The sequence below is a fragment of the Ictidomys tridecemlineatus genome, chromosome 8 (assembly GCF_052094955.1).
Source record: "Ictidomys tridecemlineatus isolate mIctTri1 chromosome 8, mIctTri1.hap1, whole genome shotgun sequence".
In the NCBI taxonomy this organism is placed as follows: Eukaryota; Metazoa; Chordata; class Mammalia; order Rodentia; family Sciuridae; genus Ictidomys; species Ictidomys tridecemlineatus.
Genome location: NC_135484.1, coordinates 149,255,013 through 149,282,503, shown reverse-complemented (window position 1 = coordinate 149,282,503; position 27,491 = coordinate 149,255,013). Strand labels below are relative to the sequence as shown.

The 27,491-nt window shown below is 42.5% G+C and overlaps 2 protein-coding genes across 6 annotated transcripts; both read left to right on the top strand.

The window, feature by feature from the left end:
• Positions 1-11: 11 nt before the first annotated feature.
• Positions 12-18,387, top strand: Tpmt (thiopurine S-methyltransferase). 4 transcript variants are annotated; one of them, XM_013360249.4, is made up of 9 exons: positions 12-120; positions 2,387-2,571; positions 3,816-3,908; positions 8,199-8,331; positions 11,819-11,871; positions 12,494-12,568; positions 15,601-15,686; positions 17,081-17,125; positions 17,977-18,387. In XM_013360249.4, the coding sequence occupies exons 2-9, from the start codon at positions 2,432-2,434 to the stop codon at positions 18,087-18,089; spliced, it is 738 nt and encodes a 245-aa protein (XP_013215703.1). In that variant the 5' UTR covers positions 12-120; positions 2,387-2,431; the 3' UTR covers positions 18,090-18,387. The 4 variants fall into 4 exon arrangements, with proteins under 4 accessions (XP_013215703.1, XP_040138041.1, XP_040138040.2 ...); XM_005329145.5 differs by lacking the exon at positions 12-120 and adding an exon at positions 127-342; XM_040282107.2 differs by lacking the exons at positions 17,081-17,125; positions 17,977-18,387 and adding an exon at positions 16,768-16,966.
• A 5,835-nt stretch (positions 18,388-24,222) lies between these two features.
• On the top strand, positions 24,223-25,605 carry Nhlrc1 (NHL repeat containing E3 ubiquitin protein ligase 1). Of its 2 annotated transcripts, XM_040282108.2 has the most exons (2): positions 24,223-25,030; positions 25,220-25,605. In XM_040282108.2, the coding sequence occupies exons 1-2, from the start codon at positions 24,264-24,266 to the stop codon at positions 25,449-25,451; spliced, it is 999 nt and encodes a 332-aa protein (XP_040138042.1). In that variant the 5' UTR covers positions 24,223-24,263; the 3' UTR covers positions 25,452-25,605. The 2 variants fall into 2 exon arrangements, with proteins under 2 accessions (XP_040138042.1, XP_005329201.1); XM_005329144.4 differs by having other exon boundaries at positions 24,224-25,605.
• The last annotated feature ends 1,886 nt before the right edge of the window (positions 25,606-27,491 follow it).

Here is a 27,491-nt window from a genome sequence, read left to right as displayed (position 1 = left end):
GGCGAGGAAGGAGGAGGGGCTATCCGGAGGGGCGGGGCCTCGGGGGAGTAGGAGGGGCCCTCCGGCGGGAGCCCCGCGGGAGGAGGGACGGGCAGACACTGGCAGCCGGGGACCTGAGAGGTGAGTCCTGGGGCCCCCTGAGCGAGCGGGGAGGAGAGTGTGGCCTGGAGTGCCTGCGCCCCTGGAAGCCTTCCCGAATTCGAGAACCCGGAGCGCGGATGCCATCCGCGCCCTGAAATGGGGTCAAGGAACCTAAGCGAGAAGTAGTACCAACGAGGTCAGGTAGTGCACGGTCCTTGAATCCAAGATTTCAAGAGAACCCACGAAGCACTGTTTATATTGGTGAGTTTTAAGAAAAGAGAAAACTGCCAAAATAGTGGCTTGTGCCCTTGTGGCAGGGAAAGCTGGGAGTCGTGAATATTCTAAGGCCTGCTCAGTGGTGTGTTACCTAGCGTGTGCATATGTAAAAAGTTTCACCAAGCCCTTACTCAAAATTTGTTTGACTTAGGGAAGTTACTCAATCCAACAAAATATTAAAATGTAACTAAAGTAGAAATAGGGTTTATTTTTTTAAGGTGAAGGAGGACCTGGGCGACCGATGAGCACATTTGAAATTAACTTTTATGAGAAGGGATCATTGTGAAATTTGCCTTTTCTGATTCTGGTACTTTGCGTTTATGTCGTGTTGAGAAACATTATTTCTTAAGAAATGACCTAGACAAGTGAAGTACACGTTAAGAAGCTGTTAGAATTAAGAAGTGATGATATTTATGATATTAATATAGTTCAAGTCTGTGGAAAAGGAATGGAGTCTTGTAATTCCGGATTGCTCTAGTGAATGATATAGACTGTGCTTCCCATTTAGTTTCAGTAAAGAACTTCTGTAGGAGGGATCTCTGGACTCAGGGGTCCAGTTCCTGGGAAATAGAGATGACAAAGTGCAACTCTCTTGCTTTTGTGTACCCAATATAATCGAACACTTCCCAGGGCCTCTCAGAAAACTGTCCCCTTCTGATATCTTCAAGGCCTTGCAAAAGCCACTTGTTAACAAGTATTTGTTGAAAAGTGAATCCTGAAATATGCCTTTTCCTTTAATCCTGAAGCACACTGAAGCCAAATTGTGCAACAAAAGGGGAACTTTTTCCTGAAATTCTTGCTTTTATGCAAATTAGTATTTCATGAATAAATCATTAAGTTTGAGCTGCCAATAATAGCATGCTAGTTCAATCCAAACCAAATTAGCTTCGATAATGATTTAAAGGAAATTTTGGAATTGTGGTGTTTGTCCTTAATATTGCAAAATTGAAAGGACATTTTCCTCATACATTCTGATAGACCTACAGGTATGTTTATATGTTCTTTTTCTCAGTTCCCTTTGTGTGCATTTTCCCATGCAAAAAATAAGCTAGGAGAAAATTATTTAAGAATACAGATTATGATGAACAAAAATGAGATACTGAACCCCTGCATGTATTTTGCCTCCTTCTTGAAACCCCACCAATAATAGAATTTAATCCTCATATCTGATGATTAAGAGTTCAGAGTATATTGATGGGAAACCAGGACAATTGGCAGAGCTTGGAGTTGAATTAGTGAGTTCATGGAAATTTTATAAATGAGAGAAACCAGTACAGAATCAAAAGTTGTAAAGAAAAGGAAAAGTAATCATAGAATATTATATTGTTAAACTTTGAACCTACCTAGTTATAATGTACACACCAAATATTTCAACAAAAGTATGTTGCGAGTATATTTGAAAGATAGGAAAGATGAGAAGGATGGTGTGTGTGTGTGTGTGTTGGAGAATGAATATGTGCCTGGAATTTGTAAGAGAGGTAAATGCTCATCTTCTCTAGATGCTACCTAGAAATGAACAAATTAAGAAGATACAAAATGGACATGCAAATTTAAGATAGCATGACCCAGTTAAAAGAGTTAAAGATGGTTGCCTCTCATGGGGAAAGAGGACTGCTTATTTCATAGCAAATCTGTTAAACTCTTCAAATTCTGTATACTATGATATTGATGAAAACTAAAACATAAATATGAAAATTTTAAAAATTAAGATGCTAGAAAAAACTCCAAGTTTATGAATGTTACTGTGTGATGTCTGATTTTTTTTTCCTACCTTTTTGAAGCTTAAATCCTGCTCTTTTACTGTAGTGTTAAGGTATAATTCAATTTATTTAAAGATCTTTCCTAATGTGTAACATGAGTTATGCCTCTACCATCAGACTCACTGAAAAATAATTTTTTTCATGACTTTCTGTTGAATTGTGAAATATTTGTTAGAAGCCATACTCCCAAGGATACTAGGTTTTCATTGAGTTTAGCAGTAGAATTGCAGGGTCTTTAAATGACAACATTGCACATATTTTCCATTTAGGAATTGGAGATATCTGCTTGTAGACAAAGGTGTCTATTATACACAATGAGTGATACAAGAACTTCACTTGATATTGAAGAGTACCCCGATTGGGAGGTACAGAAAAACCGAATACTGACCCTGGAAGAATGGCAGGACAAGTGGGTGACCCACAAAATTGGATTTCATCAAGAACAAGGACATCAGTAAGATATGTTTCTTCTATGAAAGAGAAATTCTGTATCACACACTACTTTTGAAACAGAAATAATAATATCAGTTGTTAGACTGGTTTTTAAGATGCACATTTTTAGTTTGTCATACGTATCAATTCTGAAATCAGAATGCATCTATGGCATGTCATAACTGAATTGGCAATGTGTTTTCTTCCCATAGAGTACAAATAATGATGTGACTTATAACTGAAGGCATCTTAGATTTATGATATGTCTTTCTTTATAAAATTGCTGGTAGCAAGGCTGGGGGGCTATGGCTGAGTTGTAGAGCACTCACCTGGCCCGTGTGAGGCACTGAGTTCCATCCTCAACATCACATGAAAGTAAAATAAAGGTATTGTGTCACCTACAACTAAAACTACATATAAAAACAAATTGCTGGTAGCATCTATCTATGGTCATGCAGGCCCATACAAAGCAGATGCTGAAGTATCATCTCTCTATACTCCAAAGTGGGGGTGTTTTGACAGATTTCCAGTCACATGTATTCTATTGTTCTTCTGTATGGTGAAGAAGAGAAAGGAAGAGAAAATATGGGAGCTAGAATATCAAGCAACTTCTTAGTAGCAGTATTTGTCTTGGTAGAAGCAATGACAAATTATGGAACCCATTTGAGTTAAGTGATCATTATAGACAATCCTTATTCTAGGTCAACACCCCACTATCCAAAAGATATTGTTTTCATTATCATTATTATTATCACTTTTTCACAGTGAATAGAAATTGAGGCATCATCCCAGAACGTTGTTATAGATCACCTCTGTCTTAGGGGTGGCCGTAGAAGAGCTACGTGTCCCAAGAGGAAATTAAACTGCAAGAGTTAAAGTTATTTAGAGAAATTTCCATAAAACAGATGTTCAAAACTCCACAGGTTCAGAGGCTCCCTCTCCACAACACTTTCTTTGTTAAGTATACATGTGAAGATTAATACAGAATTTTCAAAACACATTGACCAAGAAAGAAAAACATTTTTAAAAAACTTTAATTATGGATCAGGAAAACCCAGTGTGTAAGTCATTTGTTACTGGAAGGATGACTAAACCAGTTACTTAACTGTCCTGTTCATTCATATGTAAAGTGAATGTTATAATAACATTACCTACTCATTAAGACTTCAGAGAATTTTAAGTGAGGTGATGCATAAAAAGTCTTCTATGTTGTACATCACATGCCTTTCTTCTAATTCAAACAACTGTTTTTTTGTCTCTCTGCAGGCTGTTAAAGAAACATTTGGATACTTTTCTTAAAGGGGAGAGTGGACTAAGAGTATTTTTTCCTCTTTGTGGAAAAGCTGTTGAGATGAAATGGTAGGAGGAGATTTCCATCTACATACTGGTCTTTCACGATAAATTCTTTGAGTGAATATTTAACAGGATATAGGTTAAAGAGTGGCACATGTCTGTAATCCCAGCTACTTGGGAGACTGAGGCAGGAGGATGGTCAAGGCCAGCCTGGGCAATGTAGTGAAACCCTGTCTCAAAAAATAAAAGGGCTGGAGATGTAGCTCAGTGGGAGAGCACCCATGGGTTCAATCCCCAGTACCAAAAAAAAAAAAAAAATCATCATCAGGAAATGCAGAGGAATTCTTTATTTTTAGTAGACTCTTGTTGATAGTTTTGTAATTAGAGGCAATATTTTCAAACAGTAATAAAGGAAGCAGACACAGGTGTTTTGCATTACATTTCAAAGAAAAAAAATTAGTTTGGAACCAGCAGGGGAGAAAACCCAGTATCTTTGAGCATGTTTCATTATTGTAGATAGTTTAGGAATTAACCTAAATTAACTTTAGGTATTTGAAATAGAGATGAACAGAAAAATTCAAAATGTCTTATAATTTTTTGGCAGGACAGTCCACTGTGCAGCTCAGCTCACCCTCTCCCTATGAGCAAATAAAAATTTTTGTAATGACAAGGTGTGGTGGCATACACCTACAATCCAGCTACTCAGAAGGGTGAGGCAGGAAGATTGAAAGTTCAAGGCTACCCAGGGTAACTGCTTAATGAGACCCTGTCTTTAAGGAATAAAAAGGGAGAGGGGCTGAATATCTGATTACATGCCTGTAAATCTCAGTGGCTCCAGAGGCTGAGACAGGAGGATCACAAGTTCAAAGCCAGCCTCAGCAATAGCGAGGCACTAAGCAACTCAGTGAGACACTATCTCTAAATAAAACACAAAATAGGGCTGGGGATGTGCCTTAATGGCCAAGTGCCCCTGAGTTCAATCCCTGGTACCACCCCACCACCAAGAAAAAAAAAAAAAGGAAAAGATACTGGGGATGTAGCTTAAGGGTAGAGCATTTGCTTAGCCATGTATGAAGTCCTGGGGTCCAATCCTCACACCGTCCAAAAAAGAGAGTTTTTTTTTTATCATGAATCATTGTTATAAAATCAGTGATGCATAAAATATTCCTTGTAAGTAATTCCTACAAAGATAAGTCACATTAATTAATAAGCCACTGTTACTGTGGGTTACCCTAAAGTCAGGAACCTGGAATTTGTTTTCTGTACAGAACTCTGTTTTAATAATACACACACACACACACACACACACACACACACACACACACACACACAAGCTTACCTGCCAAGACAACTTCATTTTTAAGCTTAAATGTTGAGAAATTTGATCATTAAGCAGGAAAGAAAAAAGACTACTAAATGAAAAATATAGTAAAGGCAAAATAGAGTAAAAATGTTCTGTTCCCTCTATCATCAGTGACTACCCATGGAGTAAAGGTGTATTTATAGTTGGTTTTCCAATAAAGATGGCAGAATTTTGACAGCTCTCACTCTTTCAACTTACAGATAAGAGTGTATATTAAGGGCTGGGGACATACCTCAGTTGGTAGAGTGCTTGCCTCACATGAACAAGGTCCTGGGTTCAATTCCCAGCACCACAAAGGGAGGGGGAGAGAGAGAGAGAATATGTTAAATGGGTGCTGTGGCTTAAGATCCGATGTGGTCATGAACTTGAGAACATTTCCCTCTATTGTTAGTCGTAGGTGTTGACCACCTCACTGAACCAGAAGACAGAGTTACTTTGGAAACTATTTGAAAATAGTTTATATTAACTCTATAAACAGATTGTCTTATTGATATTGTTATAAATGGTACAGTGTAGCTCTAGCTGGGATTTTAGGCAACATTAGGAAAACAATATGAGGAATAAACCAGTTAAAGTGTGGTTGTTGAATATTTTTTGGTCTAAAGCCATTTGGAGCTGGGACTGTAGCTCAGTGGTAGAGCAGTTGCTAGCATGCACAAAGCCCTGGGTTCAATCCCCAGCACTGCAAAATATAATAATGATGACAAATCAGAACTGAGCTACTGTGGTGACATGTAAGTTATTATATTAGAGAAATTTTCATTTATTTAACTAGTCCATGTTCAAAATCTATATAGACATTAGATGTGAATGGATCAACTTGACCATAAGCATCAAAATGAAATGTTTAAGCCATTTAGGCTTTTGTTTTTGTTTTGTTTTGTTTTAATGCCACTCTGTTGTAGAACATGCTTCATTTTTTCCATGTGTTGAATGAGGGGGAAAATGTAGCCAATTTGGATACTTTCAAAAAATGTATGGAAAATGAAAAAATATTCCCTGTGTATTAGTTCACAAATTTCCTAGGAAATACAAGACAAGCAATTAGTATGTTTCATTTTGGAACTGCAAACAGTTCATACTCTGCCCTGGTTGAAAGGCTGTGCTTTTGTGTAGATAACAGGTAACAGTCAGTCTTGTTCTTGTTTTAAAAATGTGAATTTTGTTCTAACTCAACTGATATTCTGGGGAACAATTAGAGGACTGTATGATTTTTCCATTTGCTTTCTGGTGATTTCGTCTGCAAGAAACGTTAGGCAAAAGCAGAAGAGTGCTCCAACGTGTGCTGAGCAGACAGCACATGCCTGCGCACACACCCCAGCACCACCTGCAGCCTCAGTTTACCCCAGGTGCTATGAGTCTATGTTGTGCTCGCCATGTGCTGCAACTTTCCATTTGGTTTCCAGTAACACTCCTCCATCACTTCACAATCATTCACCAATCACAGCCCTGCCAGTGCCCACCTCTACAAGAAAACTTTAGGTCTTTTTCAAGGGGAAGTGCCATGTGGCAGTATTTATTCTTAACCATTTCACATGTGTGAACCCATTATTGTCAGGTTCCTGTCTTGTTTCTGTTTACTGTGGCACTGTACAGTTTTTAAATGTCATTCCCTAACCCCCACATTTCCATCAGCCCTGTGACTGCATGGCCTGCACAATTTTGCATACCGTAGCGATTTTTAGGAAAGCATGTGTCACGCTGCAGCAGAACTGACTATTCTTATGTAATTAGACCTAACCTTATTACTGTGCCAAGGTATTCATGCTGTTGATTGTGGGAGACCAACCTCACCCATGACTGAGTCACACTCCCTGGCTGGGTGCTAAGGCGCTCAGTCACAGAAATGTGGCAGAGCTTTCCCCACCCTTCTTGGGTCCGAGGGTCCGTGTCTTGTGCATGGGTGTGTCTTGCTACAGCCCCATGGGTGGAGCTATGCTCACCTGTTCCTTTGTAATATAACCCCTTGCCCTGTTTAGGATAGAATCTTCCATGGAAGTGCCTTGTGTGTGTCCCCTTCTCTTACTGTGCCCTTGGGTGTGGCCTACCCAGGTGTCAATCAACCTGCTGACAGTGGACACCATGGAGATATAGACTCAGCCCCCTGAAACCTGACCCCTTGCCTCATTTGAATACTTCTCCTCAATAAAAGGGGTCAGCACGTGCTCTTGCTCTCTCTCTTCCTGAGGACCCTTAAGGTCAGAGGAGCCGTTACAGCGACCCCAAAGAAAAAGGTATTTGTGTCTCTTGTGTGGTTATTTTGCACAGCCCAGTCAGCCCAGTTTACCTGGAGTGACCCCTGAGCCTTTTAGTCAAGAGAACAGAAACCCAGCAGTTGATACTATTTTCTCCAGTGTCCAAGATCCCAAAACTGTGATTTCTATAATTAGCTTGCAGGAAAATGTTAGTTGCATATGCTGATAAAAAAAAATTTAGGATATTTGTTATAAATAAATGAAAATGAGATAATTATAGAAATGGAAACTAATGTTCTAGAGCTGTGTGCTCCAATATAGTAGCTACTCATCACAGTGGCTTTGTATGTTTAAACTAAATAAAATTTAAAAATCAGTTCCCCCCCCAAAAAAAATTCAGTTCCTCCTTCAGACCGCTGTTCGGTAGCCAACAAGTTAATGGCCACCGCCCTGAGCAGCACAGACTTAGACCTGTCCTCCACACGCAATGTTTTAATGGAAAGCATGGATTTAGGGACATTGAAAGCATTTCCTCCAATCAGATACATAGGTTTAAATCAATATTCAACATTCCAAATCTTATTTTTTACTAAAGTCTTATAAGTCAACTTTTCAGAATTCTACTTAACAGGAGGTTTGAAAATACATAGATCCCCCTGTCTTTCAAGTCTTGTGGAATCTCATGAACCTAAATATATATAAAATCCCTTAAAATTAAAGAAAACATGTTTATTGAAGTATTTGTCTTTATTTAGTATTTTATTTGGACTGTAAGTATAAATATGTTGTTTTTTGCAGGTTTGCTGACCGGGGACACAGTGTAGTTGGTGTGGAAATCAGTGAACTTGGGATACGGGAATTTTTTATGGAGCAAAACCTTTCTTACTCAGAAGAACCAATTGCTGAAATTCCTGGTACCAAAGTATTTAAGGTTTGTTTTGATCTTGGTAAGTAATTATATACTGTAAGGAGCCAGGGCCTCAAAATATAGATGGTAGCTAGCAAAATATATATATATAGGCATAGAGAAATACAAAAGCTGAGGTCAAAGTCTCTCTGTACTCCACTGCTCTGAGCTGCACAGTTTGGTTTGGTCTGTGTGTGTGTGTGTGTGTATGTGTGTGTGTGTGCGCGCGCGTGCATATACACACTAGGTATTGGACTGGAACAGGGCCTCATGTATGCTAGGCAAATGCTCTACCACTGAACTATACCCCTAACCTTTTTTTTTTTTTTTCCTATTTCTCCTTCTCCTCCTCCTTCTTGAATTAATATTCCTTTTCTGAGAATCTATTAGGTGGCAAAACCTGTATCAGACATTGAAGAAATAAAAGATGATATAGTCCCTGCCCTAAAAAAATCTCTTAGCTTAGGAGAAAAAAGAAACAGAAACGAAACTACGTAATGAATGGAACAAAACTTAAAGACCTAGGGGATTAAGGGAATGAATGACAGGGAGTGACCCAGCACAGCTTGGGGTACACACTGACTCATGGTGACAAGCCTGGGAAAAGGCAGGGCTTGAGTCCCTGATCTCAGATGCCCAGGAAGTCAGCACTGCTTCTGCACAGTGGGGTTTAAGTAGGATCAGGACAGGGCCAGACTTCCACTGGAGATGGATCCCCTTTATGCCTTCATGGGAATTTACTTGAAGGGAGGTAGCCTCCCAACAAGAGATGAGGTAGGAGGGTGTGGCAGTGGCCCAGGAAGGAGATCTCGAAAGCCTGGGGAGGAGAATGAGGCCTGGAGAGCGTACAGGATGGATTAAAGCAACATCTGCAGTGTCACTGGCAAGGTTTGGAGACTGAGTGGGGATAAGGGGGTGATGGGTTCCATTTCTAGCTCAGGTAACTAGTCAGGTGGTAGAGAATAAAGCAGCAAGTTGAAGAGCAGAGAAAGTGAGTTCTATTCTGGGGATGATGAGTTAAAGGATAGGAAAGGGGTGGTGTTAGGGCTGGAGACGATGGCTCTGGGGGTTGTCGTCACCCTGATCCAGTGGAACTATGCCTCTAGCTTGCAGTAATAATGGAGAAATAAACAAACCCACCCAGATGACAGCAGAGGCTGATTTTAAGAGGGAGTCAGCCATTTGTGTTTAGCAGAGACTCAAAGGCTGCAGAGGAGCAGGAAAACATGATGGTGGGGGAAAGGCCTCCTGGTGTGTACTGACCGGAGGCTGTTGGCCTGCGGATGTGCGAGGTGGGCATCTAGATGGCCATCCTGCGTGGCTGGTTGGGGAGTGCATTTGACTTGCTGTGGTAGGTGTCAGGGAAGCTGGCAGTCATTAACCAGGTAGACCCAGGTTGTGGTTCAGAGTCATGTTGTCATAAATGGCCTGGCTGTTGTCCATTGGTATACCCAGTCTCTCACAAATTCTCTTCTAAATATTGAAATTTATTGCTCAGTTCAGTACAAGACTTGATAACACTTTGCTTTAAAGTTACCCCACCTCCAACCTGTTCTCAATCATATAGGATTTCTGGGAGTTTGCTTAGTCCAAAGAAGCTAGGCCTGCTTCCAGACCCCCTCTTAGGGCAATGCTTTCCAGCCCTGGCTGCACATTTAAAATCATCCATGAGTCTTTTAAAAGTTCCCAAGTCTCACCCAAGTCAATTAAATTGGAGTCTTCTGGGGCAGGAGCGTCAATACTGGTTAAAGCTGCCCAGGGATTCCAGTCTGCAACCAAAGTAGAGATCCACTGGCTGTTTTTCCAGCCTCCAGCGTCCCCTACCCTCTGGACGACCCCCACAGAGCTTCCAAGCTGGTGTTCAAGACCTTCTCTCCTCTACTTGGGAACCTGTACTGGTGCCTTGGTTCCCATCGAATCTGGCGCATCCTGATGCACCTTTCTTACACGGCCCTCCCCCGCACTCCCAGCTCCCAGACTTCTCAGGTCTGCATCCTGTTACTCTCCCTGGAGTGCACCCCCAGCCCCCCACTTTGATGTCAGCAGATACATCAAGACGCCATCTGAGGCTCCCTCTTATTCAGCCTGCCCCTTGCTCTGTCTTCTGTGTTCACATTGTCCTCGAGCACACACCATAACCAAACTGGCCATCGGTTTCTCTGTCATCCTGTTTCTCTGCAGTCAGAGACTGAGTCAACTCACATGCATTACCTCGAGTTCAGGATAGGTCCCCGCCTGTCCCCAAGTGCTCAGTCAGCAAGTGCTCATGGTGGAGTGATTGAGAAATGGGGGAGGCAGCACAAACACACTTTTCCTGAATAACATTTTAAATATGTATGAGTGGAGTCATCAAGAGAACAAACAATAACAAATGCACTTTCACACTGTTGGTAGGACTGTACATTAATATAACCACTGTGGAGATCAGTATGGAGGTTTCTCAAAAGGTTAGGCATGGAACTCCCATATGACCAGCTATCCCCCTCTTTGGTATTTATCCTGAAGAATCAATATCATCATACTATTGAGGTACATGCACACCCATGTTTATAGCAGCACAATTCACAGTAGCCAAACTATAGAACCAACCTATGTATTTGTCAATAGATGAATACATAAAGAAAATGTGGTATTTATTCAGCCATAAGAAAAATGAGAGTACGTCACTGGCAGGAAAGTGAATGGAACTTGAGACCATTATGTTAAGTGAAATAAGCCAAACTCAGAAGGTCAAAGGTTGTGTTTTCTTTCATATATGGAAGCTAGAGAGGAAAAAGAGAAAGAATGGTTGTGGTGGGGGGTGGACTTTATGAAAATCAGAGGGAGATCAGAGCAGGGAATGAGAGAAGGGAAGGGAAGGGAGAACTGCTGGGGAGTGATATTGGCCAAATTGTACTGTTATATTAGGTGCAAGTACAAACAGGTAACTCAAATTCCATCACTGTGTACAACCATAATGCACCAATTAAAAAATCTGTCTATATCAGCAGGCCTGATTGAGCTGCAAATTTATTTGTAGCGGGGCAAAAATGTCAGGACCCTTCTCAAGTAAGCATTACTAGAATTTTAACCTCAAAACATATAATACCTCTGGGCCGGGGTTGTGGCTCAGTGGTAGAGCGCTCGCCTGGCATGTGTGAGGCACTGGGTTTGATCCTCAGCACCACGTAAAAATAAATAAATTAAATTAAGGTATTGTGTCCATCTACAACTAAATTTATATATAAATATAATACCTCACTGATCTTTAGGGTTGTACTCTATGATTTTCCTCTTTGAGTTGGTCCTAAAGAACCCAACACAGGTTTTAAAATAGTAAATAAGGTCCATTAAATTAATTAATTGTAAATTAATAATTAATTGTAAATTAAACTACAATAAAATTGCTGTGTTTACTGTGCATTTCATTCTCTCTCTGCCACCTTTGCTTTTTTTGGAACTTCTTTTTCTTCCTTGGCATTCAAATACACCTTAACTAAGTAGAAAAAATTTTTTCATTGTTTCATTACAGAGTTCTTCTGGGAATATTTCATTGTACTGTTGCAGCATTTTTGACCTTCCCAGGTAAGACTGAATTCTACATCTATGCTTTCAAAACAGTGGGTGCTGGCAGGGGGCCTGGGGTCTCCTCGTCACTTCTACCTGTTGGTGTAAACTCCACGAGGCACTGATTTGAATCTCTGTTCTGCAGTTATTTTTCTTATAGACTCCTTATCTGTCCATTAATATTCTCGGAGAGCTCCCAAACTAGGAGATAGCTCCCAAACCCAGGCAAATAGGAAAAGGTAGGGGGAGTGAGATAGTGTCTTCTACCCTGTTCCTGGCCTGCGCAGAAGTGAACAGCCAGGTTCACCAGCAGGCAAGATCCCAGCTGAAATTTCTGATAGCTGAGCCAGAGGCTGGGAGCAGAATTGTCAGACATTGTCCTTCATTTCTCCTTGTGTTTCTGAGTCATAAAAGAATAGGGAAACCGCTGCCACAGGCTCTTAAACTATAAGGAAATGGACAGCCCCCCACACCCGGATCCACTACTCCTGGAGTCCGTGAAGAAAAGCAGACCTGAGATCCTAATCCCTTGATGCTGGGTGAAGCACCAGCGTGTGCTGTGGGGAACTGGTACATCTTGTTCAGGATTTGACTTTTCATACATAAAATGTTGCAATTTCTCCCTCTGTCTTTCTGGTAGAGTAAATATTGGCAAATTTGACAGGATTTGGGATAGAGGATCATTAGTGGCCATTAATCCAGGTGATCGCAAACGGTAAGTGATTTGGATTTTATTTTTTGTTTCTTTCTTTCTTTTTTTTTTTTTTACAAACCCACTGAGTTTCAGGAAACTATAGGATTTCACTCTAGGAACCTAGGTATAAGACTGTGGCTCTGTCACTTTTATGCTGTGTTGCCCTGGTCAAAGTACTAAACTTCTCTTGGCCTCTGTGTTTACTCCTCTGAAAACATGGAATATCGCTGCACACCGTCCTCATTGCCTCACTAATATTGCCCAGTAACACCTCTTGGACACTTGCCCTCTGTCAGGTGTTGTTTGACATATTTAATTCACCTGTATTAGCCAGGTTTCTTTTGCTAGGACAAAATGCCTGAGATAAATCAATTCAAAGGAAGAAAGATTGACTGTGGCTCACAAAGGTCTCGGTTCATGGTCACTTGGCCAGATTGCCCGTACACCTGTGGTAAGGCAAACATCATGACAAAGCATGTGGTGGGGGAAAACTGCTCACCTCATGGTAGTCAGGAAGCAGAGAGGACAAAGAGGCTGAGGTCAGCTCAAGGGCACACCCACAGCGAACTTCTTCCTCCACACTGGCCCAACTTCCTGAAGCTCCCACCACCTGCAGTAGCCCATTAAGCTACAAATTCCTACGTGATAAACCCACCGAGGTCAGAGCCCTTGTGATCCAATCACCCCCAAAGGCCCCTCCTCCCAACATTGCCACATTCGAGCCCAAGACTCCAACACATGAGCTTTGGGGGACACTCCAGATCAAAGCATAAGTCCATCTACAGGTCTGGGAGGGATGCGTTGTCTTTACTCCATTACAGTGAAGAGGAGACCAAACTCAAAGAGGCTAAATTACTCATCAGTTAGTACAGACGGAGCTGAGCTCTAACTCTCATTGTTGTGGCTTTAAAATCCACACCCTACATCCAACCACCTCAAAGCGTGGGTGTTAACGGAAATTAAATATGTGGAAAGCGCCTTATTTAACTCTTCAAAGAATATCAAATATTGGCTGATGTTTTTACCAGAGCATTTGTTATTGATGTTTTGTTTCTTATCATACCTAATATTACTAGGGAAAAAAACTAAAATTTGAGAAGGCATATGAGGAAGATGTGATCGTGACTCGTACTTTCCAATGCAAATAATACCACTTATTACTTGGATAGTGAGTCAATATTGTATGGAGACATGTGTCCAGAAAGTTTGGGCTCCACATCAGCGAAATAAGAATTTGATTTTTAAAAACTGACCTCATGAGAAGGCTTATTGCCGAACCTGATATTTTTAAATTAGAATATAAGATAGCAGAAATTTTCTTTCATGTTCTGGCTTTTCCTTCTCTGTCATCAGTCATTTCTTTTATGGAAAGAAAAAAGACAAGTGTCTAGCAAACCAGCGTAGGCCTATTGCCACCTTCTCCCCCCAAGCCCCAACCCTTTTGGAGATGGCACCCAGGGCCCTACACCTGCTAGGCAGGTCCTCCTCCACTGAGCCACACCCCGCCCCGCTTCCTCTCAGGTACTGACTCCTTGTGGATCAGTTCTATTACTGTCATTCATGTGTTCAATAAATGTGTGTTCAGTTCCTACTATGCTCTAAATTTATACTATGTCCAGTGTTGGGGGAAACAAATGAATGAATTGTACCTGGCCTTTGCCCTTATGATTTTTATATTTCCAGTCCTGTTCTTTCCCCCAAATATGTACACCACAGTTCCAATGTCTGCTTTGCCTTTCACATGGGACTCAAGTGTCCTTTATCAACTCAGAGCATCACCTGAGACGCTTTCTTCTCCATAAAACACCACTCTCAGGTACTAAACTCAATTCTAATAAATGTCAAAACTTCCCACTCTGGAAGGATGTGCCTCCTCTTCTTTGAGGCATTGGTTTGCCTGGCGAAACCCACAAGGCCATGGGGAACAAACTGGATGTCAAGGGCAGACCAGGTGTGGCATGTGCGGCTCTTTCCCCAGAGAATGGCATGGTGTGATTCTTACCGTGAATAAGATTCTCTGATAAAGCAGAACACTGTGCACAGCAGCACAATGCACGCTTGCCAAGCACCACCACCTAGCTTTCCTCCTTTCCTAATTCCGTTCCCAAGTGAGGCCACCTGGTTGTTCCCCTCACCATCCTGCCCCAGGCCCAGCCCTGGCTCCTGGTTCATCTACTGATGGGCTAGTTGGGGTCCTGTCCCCAGTCTAGACCAAGACATAGCTGGAAAGTGGTGTCACCTGCTCCCTGAGGCACCTACAGCAAGGACCATTCCAGTAGCACTCATGGCTTGTGTCACAGTTGGAGGACTTTAATCTCATGCCACCTTGAATGCTTTTTAGGGGGCGGGGAGTGGCGGGTACTGGGGACTGAACTCAGGGCCACTCAGCCACTGAGCCCCATCCCCAGCCCTATTTTGTGTTTCAGAGACAGGGTCTCACTGAGTTGCTCAGGGCCTCGCCATTGCTGAGGCTGGCTTTGCACTTGCAATCCTCCTGCCGCAGCCTCCCAAGCCCCTGGGATTTCAGGTGTGTGCCACCGTGCCCACTTTAATGTTTTTTTCTTTTTTCTTTTGTTTTGGCAGTGCTGGGAAATCAAACCAAGGGCCTCATGCATGTGCTCTTCCCAGCCCCACCTTGAGTTTTTACCTGCATGGAGGTCTTGTGTCTCCCAGCAGATTAGAGGAAAGGGGTTGAGTTTGTATCTCCTACATATACCCTACAGGCACCCAGGACACTTGTTAAACTGCAGCATCCACCTGCTGAGTCAACCTGTGGACAGAGCTCAGCATCTGTCTTTTCAGTGAGTGCTGAGCCCTGACCTGGCCTAGGAGCCCCTCCTTGAGCACTGAGGCAGCGCAGTCCTTTGGAGCAGCCTACAACTTGGCTCTCTTTTTCCTCGTCCACTTTAGACAGGGCCATAATTTGCTGGACCCATTTCCTGTGTTTAGAATGAGAACTAACTTGGGTGTGTTCATGGAAACAAGCACAGGCTTCCTGCCCTGCCTCAGGTCCCCAGAGGAGTGTATCCTAAACCTTTCTGTGTCCTCTTTAGCTATGCGGATGTCATGTTGTCCCTACTGAGAGAAAAGTTTCAGTACTTCCTGGCTGTTCTTTCTTATGATCCAACAAAACATGCAGGTAAAGCTGGTTTTATTTTTTCCCCCTAATATTCCGATTTAATTCTCTGACATGAATAAGAATTTTTTGGTCTTATTTATTTCATGGGAAACATATTACTTATATGCATGAAGATAATTCAATTTTGGGCTAATGGGAATGATGAATGTTTTTTTTTCTATTCCCACACTGTACATTGCTTTTATATATTCCTTTCCCATTTTGTTTACTATTCATACTCAAACTAGGGAAAGGAAAATGGACGATCCTAGTATACAAGAGAAACCTCATAAGCACTGGAAGGAAGGGGAGACGTGGTCACCCTGCCATGGATATTATATAGCCATATCATCATGGTGTAGTAGTTTGCCAGGCAGGTGCTTATGCACACACACAGGTGCCCCCTCATAGGACCAGCTGGGGAAGAAGTGATCCCAGGGGAGAGCAGGCAGGAAAAAAAAATCTAAACCCAAAGTTTACAATTTATCTATTGCATCCCATCATGGCTCCCTTTGTTTTGAATCTATGAACGGGATGTTTTTTCGTAGACTCATCTTGTCTGGACGCTGAAACTTAACATTTGTCATGTCTGGGCTTTAATTTTCAGGGAGAAGTGAGACCAAATACATAGGCTTTTAATTTTTAAGAATCCCCTTTTAGATTTTTAGTTGAGCTTTTTAAAAAGAGCCTTGTTATATAAATATTTGCATATGTTAGTCTTTTTTTTCTGTCTGAATAAATTAGGTCTAAAAAAACTCATTAAGAGATGAGATCCAGTGCCCCTAATTAAGTCTGAGACAGTTGGATGGAAATAGAAGCTATTGGAGGCAGAAGTTAGTTCTGCTAATCTGATCTGAATTCCATTCATGAACAGAGGCCTCAGAAGGGCCCGTGGGAAGGAGACACAGCGGGCTCTGTCTGGGGGTGGAGTCTCTCTTAAAAGGCAAAGGGAAGGTTCCTAGTAAACTCTGTGCCCCACAGCGGAGAAGGAGGAGCATACAGAAAGTGAGTGGAGGCAGGAGGTAGAAAATCAGTGCCCAGAAAACAAGAAACCCCAAAGGAATTTACTAATGGACTCCACCCTGATTTTCATGTTCTCAAGATCCATGCTGGCTCAGCCTCTATTTTATCTACACTCAAATGGATGTGTAACAAGGTCATTCCCACAATAATTCAGCTTTCTTCTTTGTATGAGATATGAAAAAAAAAAACCAACATACAAAAAATAAAAAACAACAATAACAACAACAACAAAAAACAACATGCACATCCTCGCCTATTTGGATGACGGAGTTATGTATAGAACAGGTACAACTGGGCCACGGGGAACAGGTGGAGGTAGGCCTGGGGCGCTCATTGCTCTTCGGAGTCAGGTTTATAGGAATCGTTCTTCACCCTGTTTCTCTTTTTCCTAGGCCCACCATTTTATGTTCCAGATACTGAAATTCAAAGGTTGTTTGGTAAGTTAGGCTCTAACTTTTTAAGTCCACGGTTCACTGTTTTGAGCTGTTAGTAAACTATTAGTACATGATTAAAGCCTATGAAATTTAAAAGACAGAGACCATTTTATTAAAAACCGTTGTCTCCTAGAAAAGGAACCAATTTCTATAACATGGCTTTTTGGCTATGTGCTTGGTGTTAAAACAGTTGCACTTTTCTACAGAGATGTATGTTCACTGTTGCTCTTGGGAGTTTTGATTGATAACAATTCAGAGCCCAGAGTTTGTCCTTAGCATTTCCTATTTTGCATTAAACAGAAGAGAAAGAGCCTCAGTGCACACTCCCTTTAAAATCATGTGTTTATAGAAGCAACCTCATGACATTCTGCAGTTTTTCCCCACGTTCTTTTTTTATACAGTTGTATGTAAGAGCGGGACTTGCTCTTACATATTCACATGTGTGTGTGCACACAATGTGTCAGTGTAATTTGTCCAGCGTCACTCCCCAGCACGCCCCCTGTCCTCTCCTCCTCCTTCGCCTCGGTCCCTTTCCTCCACTGATCTCCCTTTGATTTTATGAGACCCCCCTCACCACCTTTCTTCTCCTTTTTCCTCTCCAGTTTCCACATATGAGAAAAACACTTGACCCTTGACCTTCTGAGTTTGGCTTATCTCACTTAATATAATATTCTCAAGTTCCATCCATTTCCCTGCAAATGGCATGCTTTCTCTTTTCATTATGGCCGAATAAGCTCCATGTGTATATGTATCACAGTTTCTTCATTCATCCGTCCATTGATGGACACCTGGGCTGGTTCTAGAGTTTAACTATTGCTTCACAGAATTTTGACTGTGACCCTTTCTCGTTTTAGGTACAAAATGCAATATTCTTTGCCTTGAGAAGGTGGACACTTTTGAAGAAAGACATAAAACTTGGGGAATTGACTACATCTTTGAAAAATTGTATCTACTTGCCGAAAAGTAAATGAAATATAACTAAAATAAGTCATGTGTTTTTGAAAGTAATGCTAAGCCTTAAAAATAGGTGTTTTAATTTTTTTTAATTTCTCATAAGCCAAATCATAGATCATTGCTCAAAAAGTGCATATAAATTTTTAGAGGAAAACTCATACTTAAATGTTAAAGTAGCTCCTTTACAGAGGAGTATATAACTGGGGACAAAATGTTAACCTGTGAGTCTTAAAGATTTTAAGAATATTTTTTGTAGCCAGCATGTATTTCTTGTATAATTAAAAAATAAAATAAATAATGCATATAACCTACTGACAGAAAAATTTGCATTTTTATGAAATTCAGAATCATGGAAGAAATGTAATGATTTAGTAGGGTTCAAAGTAGTACAAAGCTTATGCAAAAGATGAGCTTTTACTCTAAGCTCCCATCTTATCCTGAAATCCTAGAATTCACTGTAACATTTTTCTCTACATGTAACAAAATCAAGAAATAGATTTTTTTAAAACTTAATTAAACCAACCTATATGGGACAAATGTTTTCTTTCCCCAAACTATAAAAGAGCTGGCACAGTGACACGTGCCTATAATTCAGTGGCTCCAGAGGCTGAGATAGGAGGATTGCAAGTTCAAAGCCAGCCTTAGCAATTTACCGAGGCCCTAAATAACTCAGTGAAGCCCTAAGCAACTCAGTGAGACCCAGTCTCTAAGTAAAATACAAAAAGGGCTGGGAATGTGGATCACAGGTTAAGTGTCCCTGGATTCAATCCCCAGTATCAAAAAAAAAAAGATTCTCATTTCCCGAGCCCTGCCCCCAGGCCACAGTGTGGGCTCAGAAGCCACACATACCCACACATACCACAGCCAGTTGAGTGAAACAGGAGTGGACCACTGACCCAAGCTGAGCCAATCTGATTCTCTTTTGAGATTTTTTTGGACTTGGGGCTCTAACAGTAAGCTGAATGCAGAGAGGGTGAAAATGTAACATGGAAAAAAAAAAAAAAGCAGAGACGCAAATAGGAGAGAGACCACAGGTGTCTGTGTCCCTGTTTTCACCTTCCCAGGAGGTGTGGAAGAGTGTCCTGCCATGTGATAATGCCCGCTTCTCCTGCAGGAGCTGGAGTTGGTTTCTGTAACTTGTACCCAAAGAATCTTAAATGAGATAATCTTATATAGTCAATCTTTCATGTAATATGTGTCCTCCTTGGAAGAACTTTTTTAAAAGTCTCAAGATAGAAGATATAGGGTTGGGGATGTGGCTCAAGCAGAAGCGCGGTCACCTGGCTTGCGCGGGGCACTGGGTTCGAGCCTCAGCACCACATAAAAATAAAATAAAGATGTTGTGTCCACTGAAAACTAAGAAATAAATATTAAAAAAATTCTCTCTCTAAAAAAAATATACATTGTTTTACAGCAATTGAATTATTCTCAGACTTTTTCTAAAAATGCCTTTTATTTCATTTTGTACTTTAAATAACAGGATCTGAACCTTCTGCCCTGACACCGTGATTCATTAACTGCCTTGCCCTCGCCCACGAAGGGTTATGATGTCCAACATAGGTCTTCAAAGTTATCATTAGCAGTCTGGAGGAAACAAGAAAAGAATATAATAGTCTGTGTGGGTGAGTGGGGAAGGAAAAGCACAAAGAGATAGGACCAAAGCTTTCACGCTGACTTCGGTCAAGCCAGAGATTTGGCATCATGAACGGTTAATGGTCAGAGGACCACAGAAGGTAGCCTGAAAGATGTACCTGTGAGAGAGTTCCCAAATGAAGGGACTCCTGTGCTAATAGAAACCTAACCCACAGAGATGTTAGTCCAAGTAATTTACCTGTTCACAGTTGTAGCTACACCTAGCACTATTTTATTCTTATAAAAGGAACAATCTAGATGTATGCTCATTTATATATGTATATAAGTATATGGCACACACTTAAAGATCTTTCAAAGAAAGATTTCTACTAAATGCTTTTTAAAACTCAAAATTGTCTTTCTGAACGTGATGACACATGCCTATAATCCCAGCTATTTGGGAGGCTGAGGCAGGAGGATCACAAGTTCAAGGCCAGCCTGGGCAATTTAGAGAGGCCCTGTCTCAAACTAAAAAGTATTGGCAATGTTGTTGCTTCATAGTAGAGTATTTATTTGCCTAGCATGTGCTAGGCCCTGGGTTTGATTCCCCAAATACTGCAAGGTAAACAATAATAATAGTCTTTAATCCTTATAGCTCTGACTGTTCAGCACTTCTTATCTGATGTGCTTTATTTTTTGCCAAACATTATATTACAAATTCACCAGAGTAGGGCTAGAGTTGTGGCTTAGGGGTAAAGCACTCACCTAGCAAGTGTGAGGCACATGAATTTGATCCTTAGCTCCACATAAATAAATAAAGTGTCCATCTACAACTAAAAAAATATTTTTAAAAAATTCACCAGAGTGGCAGAGTTAGATAAGATAGGATTCCATACAGGTACCTTAAGCACAGTCATTGTGCTGTGGGTGACAAATAGTCATGTTCCAGATTTCTTAATTACATGTAAATTCAATGTTTAAATTGAAAATATGCCTGAAAATCTGTTAACCAGTGGAGTGTGTTTTCTTGTTTGTTTGGTTTTTGTTTTGTTTTTGGCACTGGGAATTGAACCCAGGGGTGCTTAACCACTAAGCCACAATAACCAGTTCAATTTGTATTTATTTGGAGACAGGTCTTACTGAGTTGCTTAGGACCTCACTAAGTTGTTGAGACTGACTTTGAACTTGAGATCCTCTTGCCTGAGCCTTCCAAGCCACTGGGATTGCAGGCGTGAATAACCAGCGGATGTTGATAGAAATTGGTTTCACTACTGGTAAGACCTGTCAACAGAAGGTAGAGGAGAATGGTCAAGGGAAGTAGTATTTAGAAATCAGATACTAGCAATTATTTATACATAAATAATAAAAATGATACTCTGGAAATTTGGAAGATATAGGAAAGTCTAAGAAGGACAAACAAAAACAACCAAATCTTATTGCTTGAGATAATACTGAAAAGATGGAGATGTGCTTTCTTACTTTTTTGTCCACTTATATGTGTGCTTTGACAAAAAGTTTCAATCAACAGGTTTGTTGTTTTGTTTTGGGGATATTGGGAATTGAACCCTGGGGCACTTAACAATACCCCCAGCCTCTTTTGAGACAGACTAGACTCCAACTTGCAGTCTTCCTGCCTCAGCCTCCTGAAGAGCACAGTTACTAAATATTTTACCAAAAACAAAATTTGGTTTTGATGGTGCTAGAGATTGAATCCGGGGCCTCAGTCACGCTGGGCATGTGTTCTGCCCCAGCCCAACATTTTTTGACAGCTGTATTTCCCCTGTCACTGTAGTCGGCATTCATTCAGCAAATGTAAGTACAGGAACTTGGATACAGTGTTGAGCAAAACCAGGTGTGGAACTCTCTTATCTCTGCAGAGATAGGTGTGAAAGAAATCGGGAATGAAGATAAGGTGCAGTTTTAAGAGTGGATTACAAAAAAGCCTTCTGGACTCCATATCTTCAGTTAAGTAGGAATAGGAACAGTGTAAAAGGAGGGAATGCTGGCTTCTGCTGACAGGAAGTTCTCCCAGATTAGAAACCGCAGCTACTCCATGGGGCATCAGCAGAGGCCAAAGATAACAGTAGCCAAGAGCACCAACCAGGATATGATGACCCTAAATCACAAAAGGACTTAATTGAGAAAACCTTAATCCCCAATCAAATGCCACAAGTTATATTCCTATATGTCAAATTTACTACTGGACAGTTAATTATGAGGGTAAATTGGGTGTCACAAAGCTTTCCATCATAGTTGGACTATGCTGTCCAACTAATGCAGTAGAGCAATTACTAAGGACATATTTTATTTGTTTATTTATTTATTTGGTATCAGGGATTGAACCCCAGGGTGCACTTAAACACTGAGCCACATCCCCAGCCCTTGTGAATTTTTATTTTGAAACAGGGTCTCACTAAGTTGCTTAGGGGCTTGCAAAGTTGCTGAGGCTGGCATTGAACTTGGGATCCTCCTGCCTCAGCCTCCCCAGTCACTGGGGTTACAGGCGTGCACCCCAGGGCCCAGGTCTATGGACATTATTGCAGCTTGCTCTGATTTGTCTTGTGAACATGTGCTTCTTTGTATTTCCCCAGGCCTTGATTGGGCTGCAGCCCCAAGGGCTAACAAAGCTGGTGGTGCAGTACTATTAGTTGCCTCACGGGGGCAACAAAGGATCAAGAAGGTGGTAGGATTAGCAAGTAGTGTACAGAGGAGTTGGACCCTCCTACCTCTCCCTCTTGGAAGTCTGGCAGGACATGGCTGAAGGGTGAAAGTTCAGCTATAGTCAACAATGAATTGAGATATTTGAATATTTTTTAAAGAATGTTGGAGAAGAGACAAGTTAGAGTAAGTCAAGGATCCACAGAGTCAGTCTGGGAAGCATCTTGAGAAGGTAACATCTCAGCACAGACCTGGCCTGCATTTGTGTTGCTCTGAGGGTAGCAGCCAGCCTTGTGTGACTGCCACTGGCCACGTGTGACTAATGAGCACTTGAAAGGGAGCTAATCTGAACTGGAATGTGCTGTAAGTGAACAATACACACTGGATTTTACTTATGACACACAAAAGAAAGAGTATAACATCTCATTGATATTTTTTGTAATGATTAAAAAATCAAAGTGACAATATTTGTATATTTGGGGTTTAAATAAAATATACACTTAAATTAACATCACTAGCTTCTTTTATAAAGTGTGGCGACAAAAAAATTAGCATGATATAATGTAGCGTTCATATTTCTATTAGGCAACACTGTTTCTAAAAATATTCCATTTTTTGATGTTCTGAATGGTATTTCTTCACTAAGAAATTACTTCTGGAAGAACTCTCTGTTGGGTGTGTTTTTAGTGGATAATTTAGTTGGAATGGAAATGTATTGTGAAATTACGGAACTGAGTTGGTTGTGGTATTCTAATATACAATCTTTGAATCATGTAACAAGTAATAAGGAAATGTTCTTTCTTGTCTTACATTAAGTTTCTCTCCCGGGGTTTTAACAGGTGATAGAACCCTGTGTTCTCAGAAGTCTAGGAAATAAAAGGGTCACTGGTTATGACTGGGATCTCTAAGTGAACAGAATGTCAAGAGCCTTGTTCGAGTAAGACATTTGGGTAAAAACATCCTGCAAATGGAAGACTGTAATAGATTTTTTTTTTTTTTGCTTTCAATCCTACCTGAGATTGGAATACTGGAACCTGTTGGTATTTGATGGACTCACCACAGTGCATTGGTTCTCAGACGTGACTGTATGTTATAATCAGCTGGGGGGCCTTTACAAATCCCAGCAGCCCAGACCACACCCCAGGGCAGCTAAATCTCCGGGGTTGAAGCTCAGCCACTTGCTAGCCATGCAACCCTAGACATGATATTGAACCTTCTAAGAACTCTATTGTAGAAAATGAGTGATGAAAATAATACACCATATAGGATTGTCATGAGGTTTAAAAGAGATAACCTATGTAAACCCTTTTTATAAAAAAGGCAGGCATGGAGCAAATTTCTATAGTAATTGTTAACAGCGTTATCATTTTATATTTCTTCCTCTGGAAGGCACTCTCAGCCATGGCTCTCCATCTGAAAGTCACAAGCTTAGTGTGTTGGAGTATTGTCCTATAACCTTCCTTCTTCCGCATGCAAATTCATTTTATAAGTATTCAGGAAACATCTGCTTTACTACAAACGTCTTAAAACACACCAAAGAAGTGCGCACACCTTCTCACTTTCTGAGAGTTTTAACCTTGACGCGTCTGTGTTCTCCCAGCGGGGTCACACCTAACATGAAGGGACCATGGGACTCCAGCGCTGGAATCCTGGGTTCTACTTCCTGCTTTGTCCTTCATGGGCTGAAGAACAGGGACACCCTGTCCTCCATGGCTGTGCTTCCTCCCCTGTTAAATGCAGGGGATCCACCCACGGCTGGGGGTTACCGGTCTGCACAAAAAATGCGCACGTGAATTCGTCCGCGAAACGTCCACGCAGGCAGAAACGCCGCGCGCCCACCAGGGGGCGGTAGGTCGCGGTCAGCCACCCGCGGCGCTCGACGTCAGGGCGGACGCCCCGCCCAGTGACCGTGACCGCGGGCTGCGCGGGGGCAGCGTCCAGCCGGGGACAGCGCGCCATGGGGGAGGAGGCCTCGGGCGGCGGGGGGACGCCGCGGGAGCTGGTGCGCGAGGCCGAGATCGGCCTGCTCGAGTGCAAGGTGTGCTTTGAGAGGTTCGGCCACAGCCAGCAGCGGCGCCCGCGCAACCTGGCCTGCGGCCACGTGGTCTGCCTGGCCTGCGTGGCCGCCCTGGCACACCCGCGGACCCTGGCCCTCGAGTGCCCCTTCTGCCGGCGAGCCTGCCGCGCCTGCGACACCAGCGACTGCCTGCCGGTGCTGCACCTGCTGGAGCTCCTGGGCTCCACCCTTCACCGGTCCCCAGCCGCCCCCTGCGCCGCCCCCTGCATCCCCGGGGCCCTTAGCTGCCACCACGCCTTTGGCGGGTGGGGGACCCTGGTCAACCCCACGGGTCTGGCACTTTGTCCCAAGACGGGACGGGTCGTGGTGGTGCACGATGGCAAGAGGCGGGTCAAGATCTTTGACTCAGGGGGAGGATGTGTGCATCAATTTGGAGAGAAAGGTGACGCCGCCCAAGACATTAGGTACCCACTGGACGTCACCGTCACCAGTGACTGCCACGTGGTTGTCACCGACGCTGGCGACCGCTCCGTCAAAGTGTTTGATTTTTTTGGCCAGATCAAGCTCGTCATGGGAGGCCAGTTCTCCTTACCTTGGGGTGTGGAGACCACCCCTCAGAATGGGGTCCTGGTAACCGATGCGGAAGGAGGGTCTCTGCACCTGCTGGAAGTCGACTTCCTGGAAGGAGCCCTTCAGAGAACAGAAAGGTTGCAAGCTCATCTGAGCAGCCCCCGAGGGGTGGCAGTGTCTTGGCTCACTGGGGCTGTGGCCGTCCTAGAGCACCCGTGGGCCCTGGGACCCGGGGCCTGCAGTAGCAGGGTGAAGGTGTTTAGCTCAAGTATGCAACTGATCGGCCAGGTGGATACCTTTGGGCTGAGCCTCTTCTTTCCCTCCAGAGTTACTGCTTCAGCTGTGACCTTTGATCACCAGGGGAATGTGGTGGTGACAGATACCTCGGGTCCAGCTATCCTGTGCCTAGGAAAACCTGAAGAGTTCCCAGGATTGAAGCCCATGGTCACTGAGGGCCTTTCCCATCCTGTGGCACTGACCTTCACCAAGGAGAATTCTCTTCTTGTGCTGGACACTGCATCTCATTCTGTGAAAGTCTATAAAGCTGACTGGGGGTAATGGGGTGAGGCGGGGATCCTGGGGCCTGGAGTCAGAAGACCTTGTGTTGTCACTAGCGAATTGTTTAACCCTGGATAAGTCACTTGACTCATCCATGGAAACTGCCTGGCAGAATTACAAAAGCTGGGCCAGTTATTAAAGAATAATAATTAAATCCAGCCTTATTGAATGTATACTCCCAGTCCTAAGAAATTTGCAAATATTATTTCACTTAATTCTTAATAGCCAGTGAGGTAATTTCTACTATTAGTCCCATTTTAGAGATAAGAAAACAGACCCAGAGAGCTTAAGTGGCTTCCCCAACATCACATTTACTTACAGAAATAGTCACAATATCAACTCAATTTTAACTTGACTCCAAACCCCTTGCTCTTAAATAAGATATCAAATGTGGGAAAAATATGTGAATGAGCATTGTTGCTATGGGCATTCTGTTTACAAGTAACTAATTATTTTAGATGCACAAAGGAAAAAGATTTTAGAGAGTTGGGGAGAAAAAGGATTTTGTAGTGAGCCTCAGTTTTCACACCTTTAATGCCACATTAGATGAAGTTACTGCTGCTCTTGAGTCACTTGAATAAGAAAATCAATTGACCTGGTGGAAAGGTACACGTGACTTTTAGTAGCAGTGTCTCCTCATCTGTAGGCACTTAGAACATGCCTCTTGGTTGGCAGATAGAGGCCTGCAGAACACTACATCCTAGTGAGAGACAGAATGATACTCCTATTTCCTCTTTATGTTAATAAGGAGACAAGTCAACATAATTTGCTTGCCACTTTATAGTAGGTGGTACCTGAAGCACTTTGTGATGTGGGTTTCCTCTGTGCAATTTAAATTGGTCTCATGCGTAGCAAACACTGTGTACTCGATAACTACTTCCCTTGATTCTTTTGGAACAGTGGTAAACACATACTTTTTGAATTGAAGTTTATCCCCGACCAGGATAATGCCCTAATGTTGCAATTGAGTCCATGAATGGGTGATGTAGCTGCTTCTTTAGAATCATATGTTTTCTTTTCTTTCTTTATTTTAATTTATTTATTTATTTTAGCTAATACAAATATCCTAGAGTTTAGGGATATTGGAATAGTACTAAATAACTGGCCCTTCAAACGCAGCAGAGAAAATCATTGTCTCATGGAAAAAAAAATATTGCTCTTGAAAGGTCAGAGTTTGCTTTAAAAAATAACAGATGATTTATCCACAAAAATAGTGTCCCATTATGCAGAGTTTTAGTAGCTAAGTTGTACCTTCTAAAGTAGCCCTGAAATTATGAGTAAGATATGTTCCAAGGGATTGTGAGCTAAAAGAGAGAGCCGGGCTCCCAAGCAGGTGCGCAAAGGCCCATTTTCGCTCTTAGTGCCCAGAATACAGCATTAAATAGTGAAGTTGAGGCTCCCTGGGCCACGTTCGCCAGTGCATTCCAAACAGGGATTCCAGGGCAATTCCCTTCTCCCCACCCTCAAATGTGTCTTCCGGGTTTGTTCTTTAAAGCAAGCTGATGGAGGAGCTTGAATCATGTCACACTGAACCCCCAGAGATTCGAGACACTGGAGAGCTTTGCGATCGGCAGGAAGAGGTGATCCCCGCAGGAAGCCTGGGGAGCCGAGGTGATGAAGGAGAGTAGGGGTGATCAGACATGGAGGCAGAGAACTGGACCAGGAGGAAAGGGAGAAGGACAAGACACTGGCTCTTCAGCACATCCGCCACGACCCCCTGGTGAGTCTGGGCAGCAAAAGCAGGCGGGTTGGCTCAGCACCCCCATCTGATCCAGGTGGGCCAGTTCCTGATCTTCGTTCTTGATCCCGATTTGGACCTGGCTCTGCCGCCCGCTCTTAGCTTCTCCACCTTTCCCCTGATTCTGAAGACCTCAGTTCAGAGTCATAACACCTGCCCTCCAGCAAGCCTAGCTCTGGGTCCCGGCACCCAAACCATCAGCATCCACTAGGCCCTGATCCAGACCTCTCCAGGCCCCTGTTAAAAAGGTCGCACCCAAAGTGAGTTGTACTCCCTTTGAGAAAGAAGCATCATCCCATGCT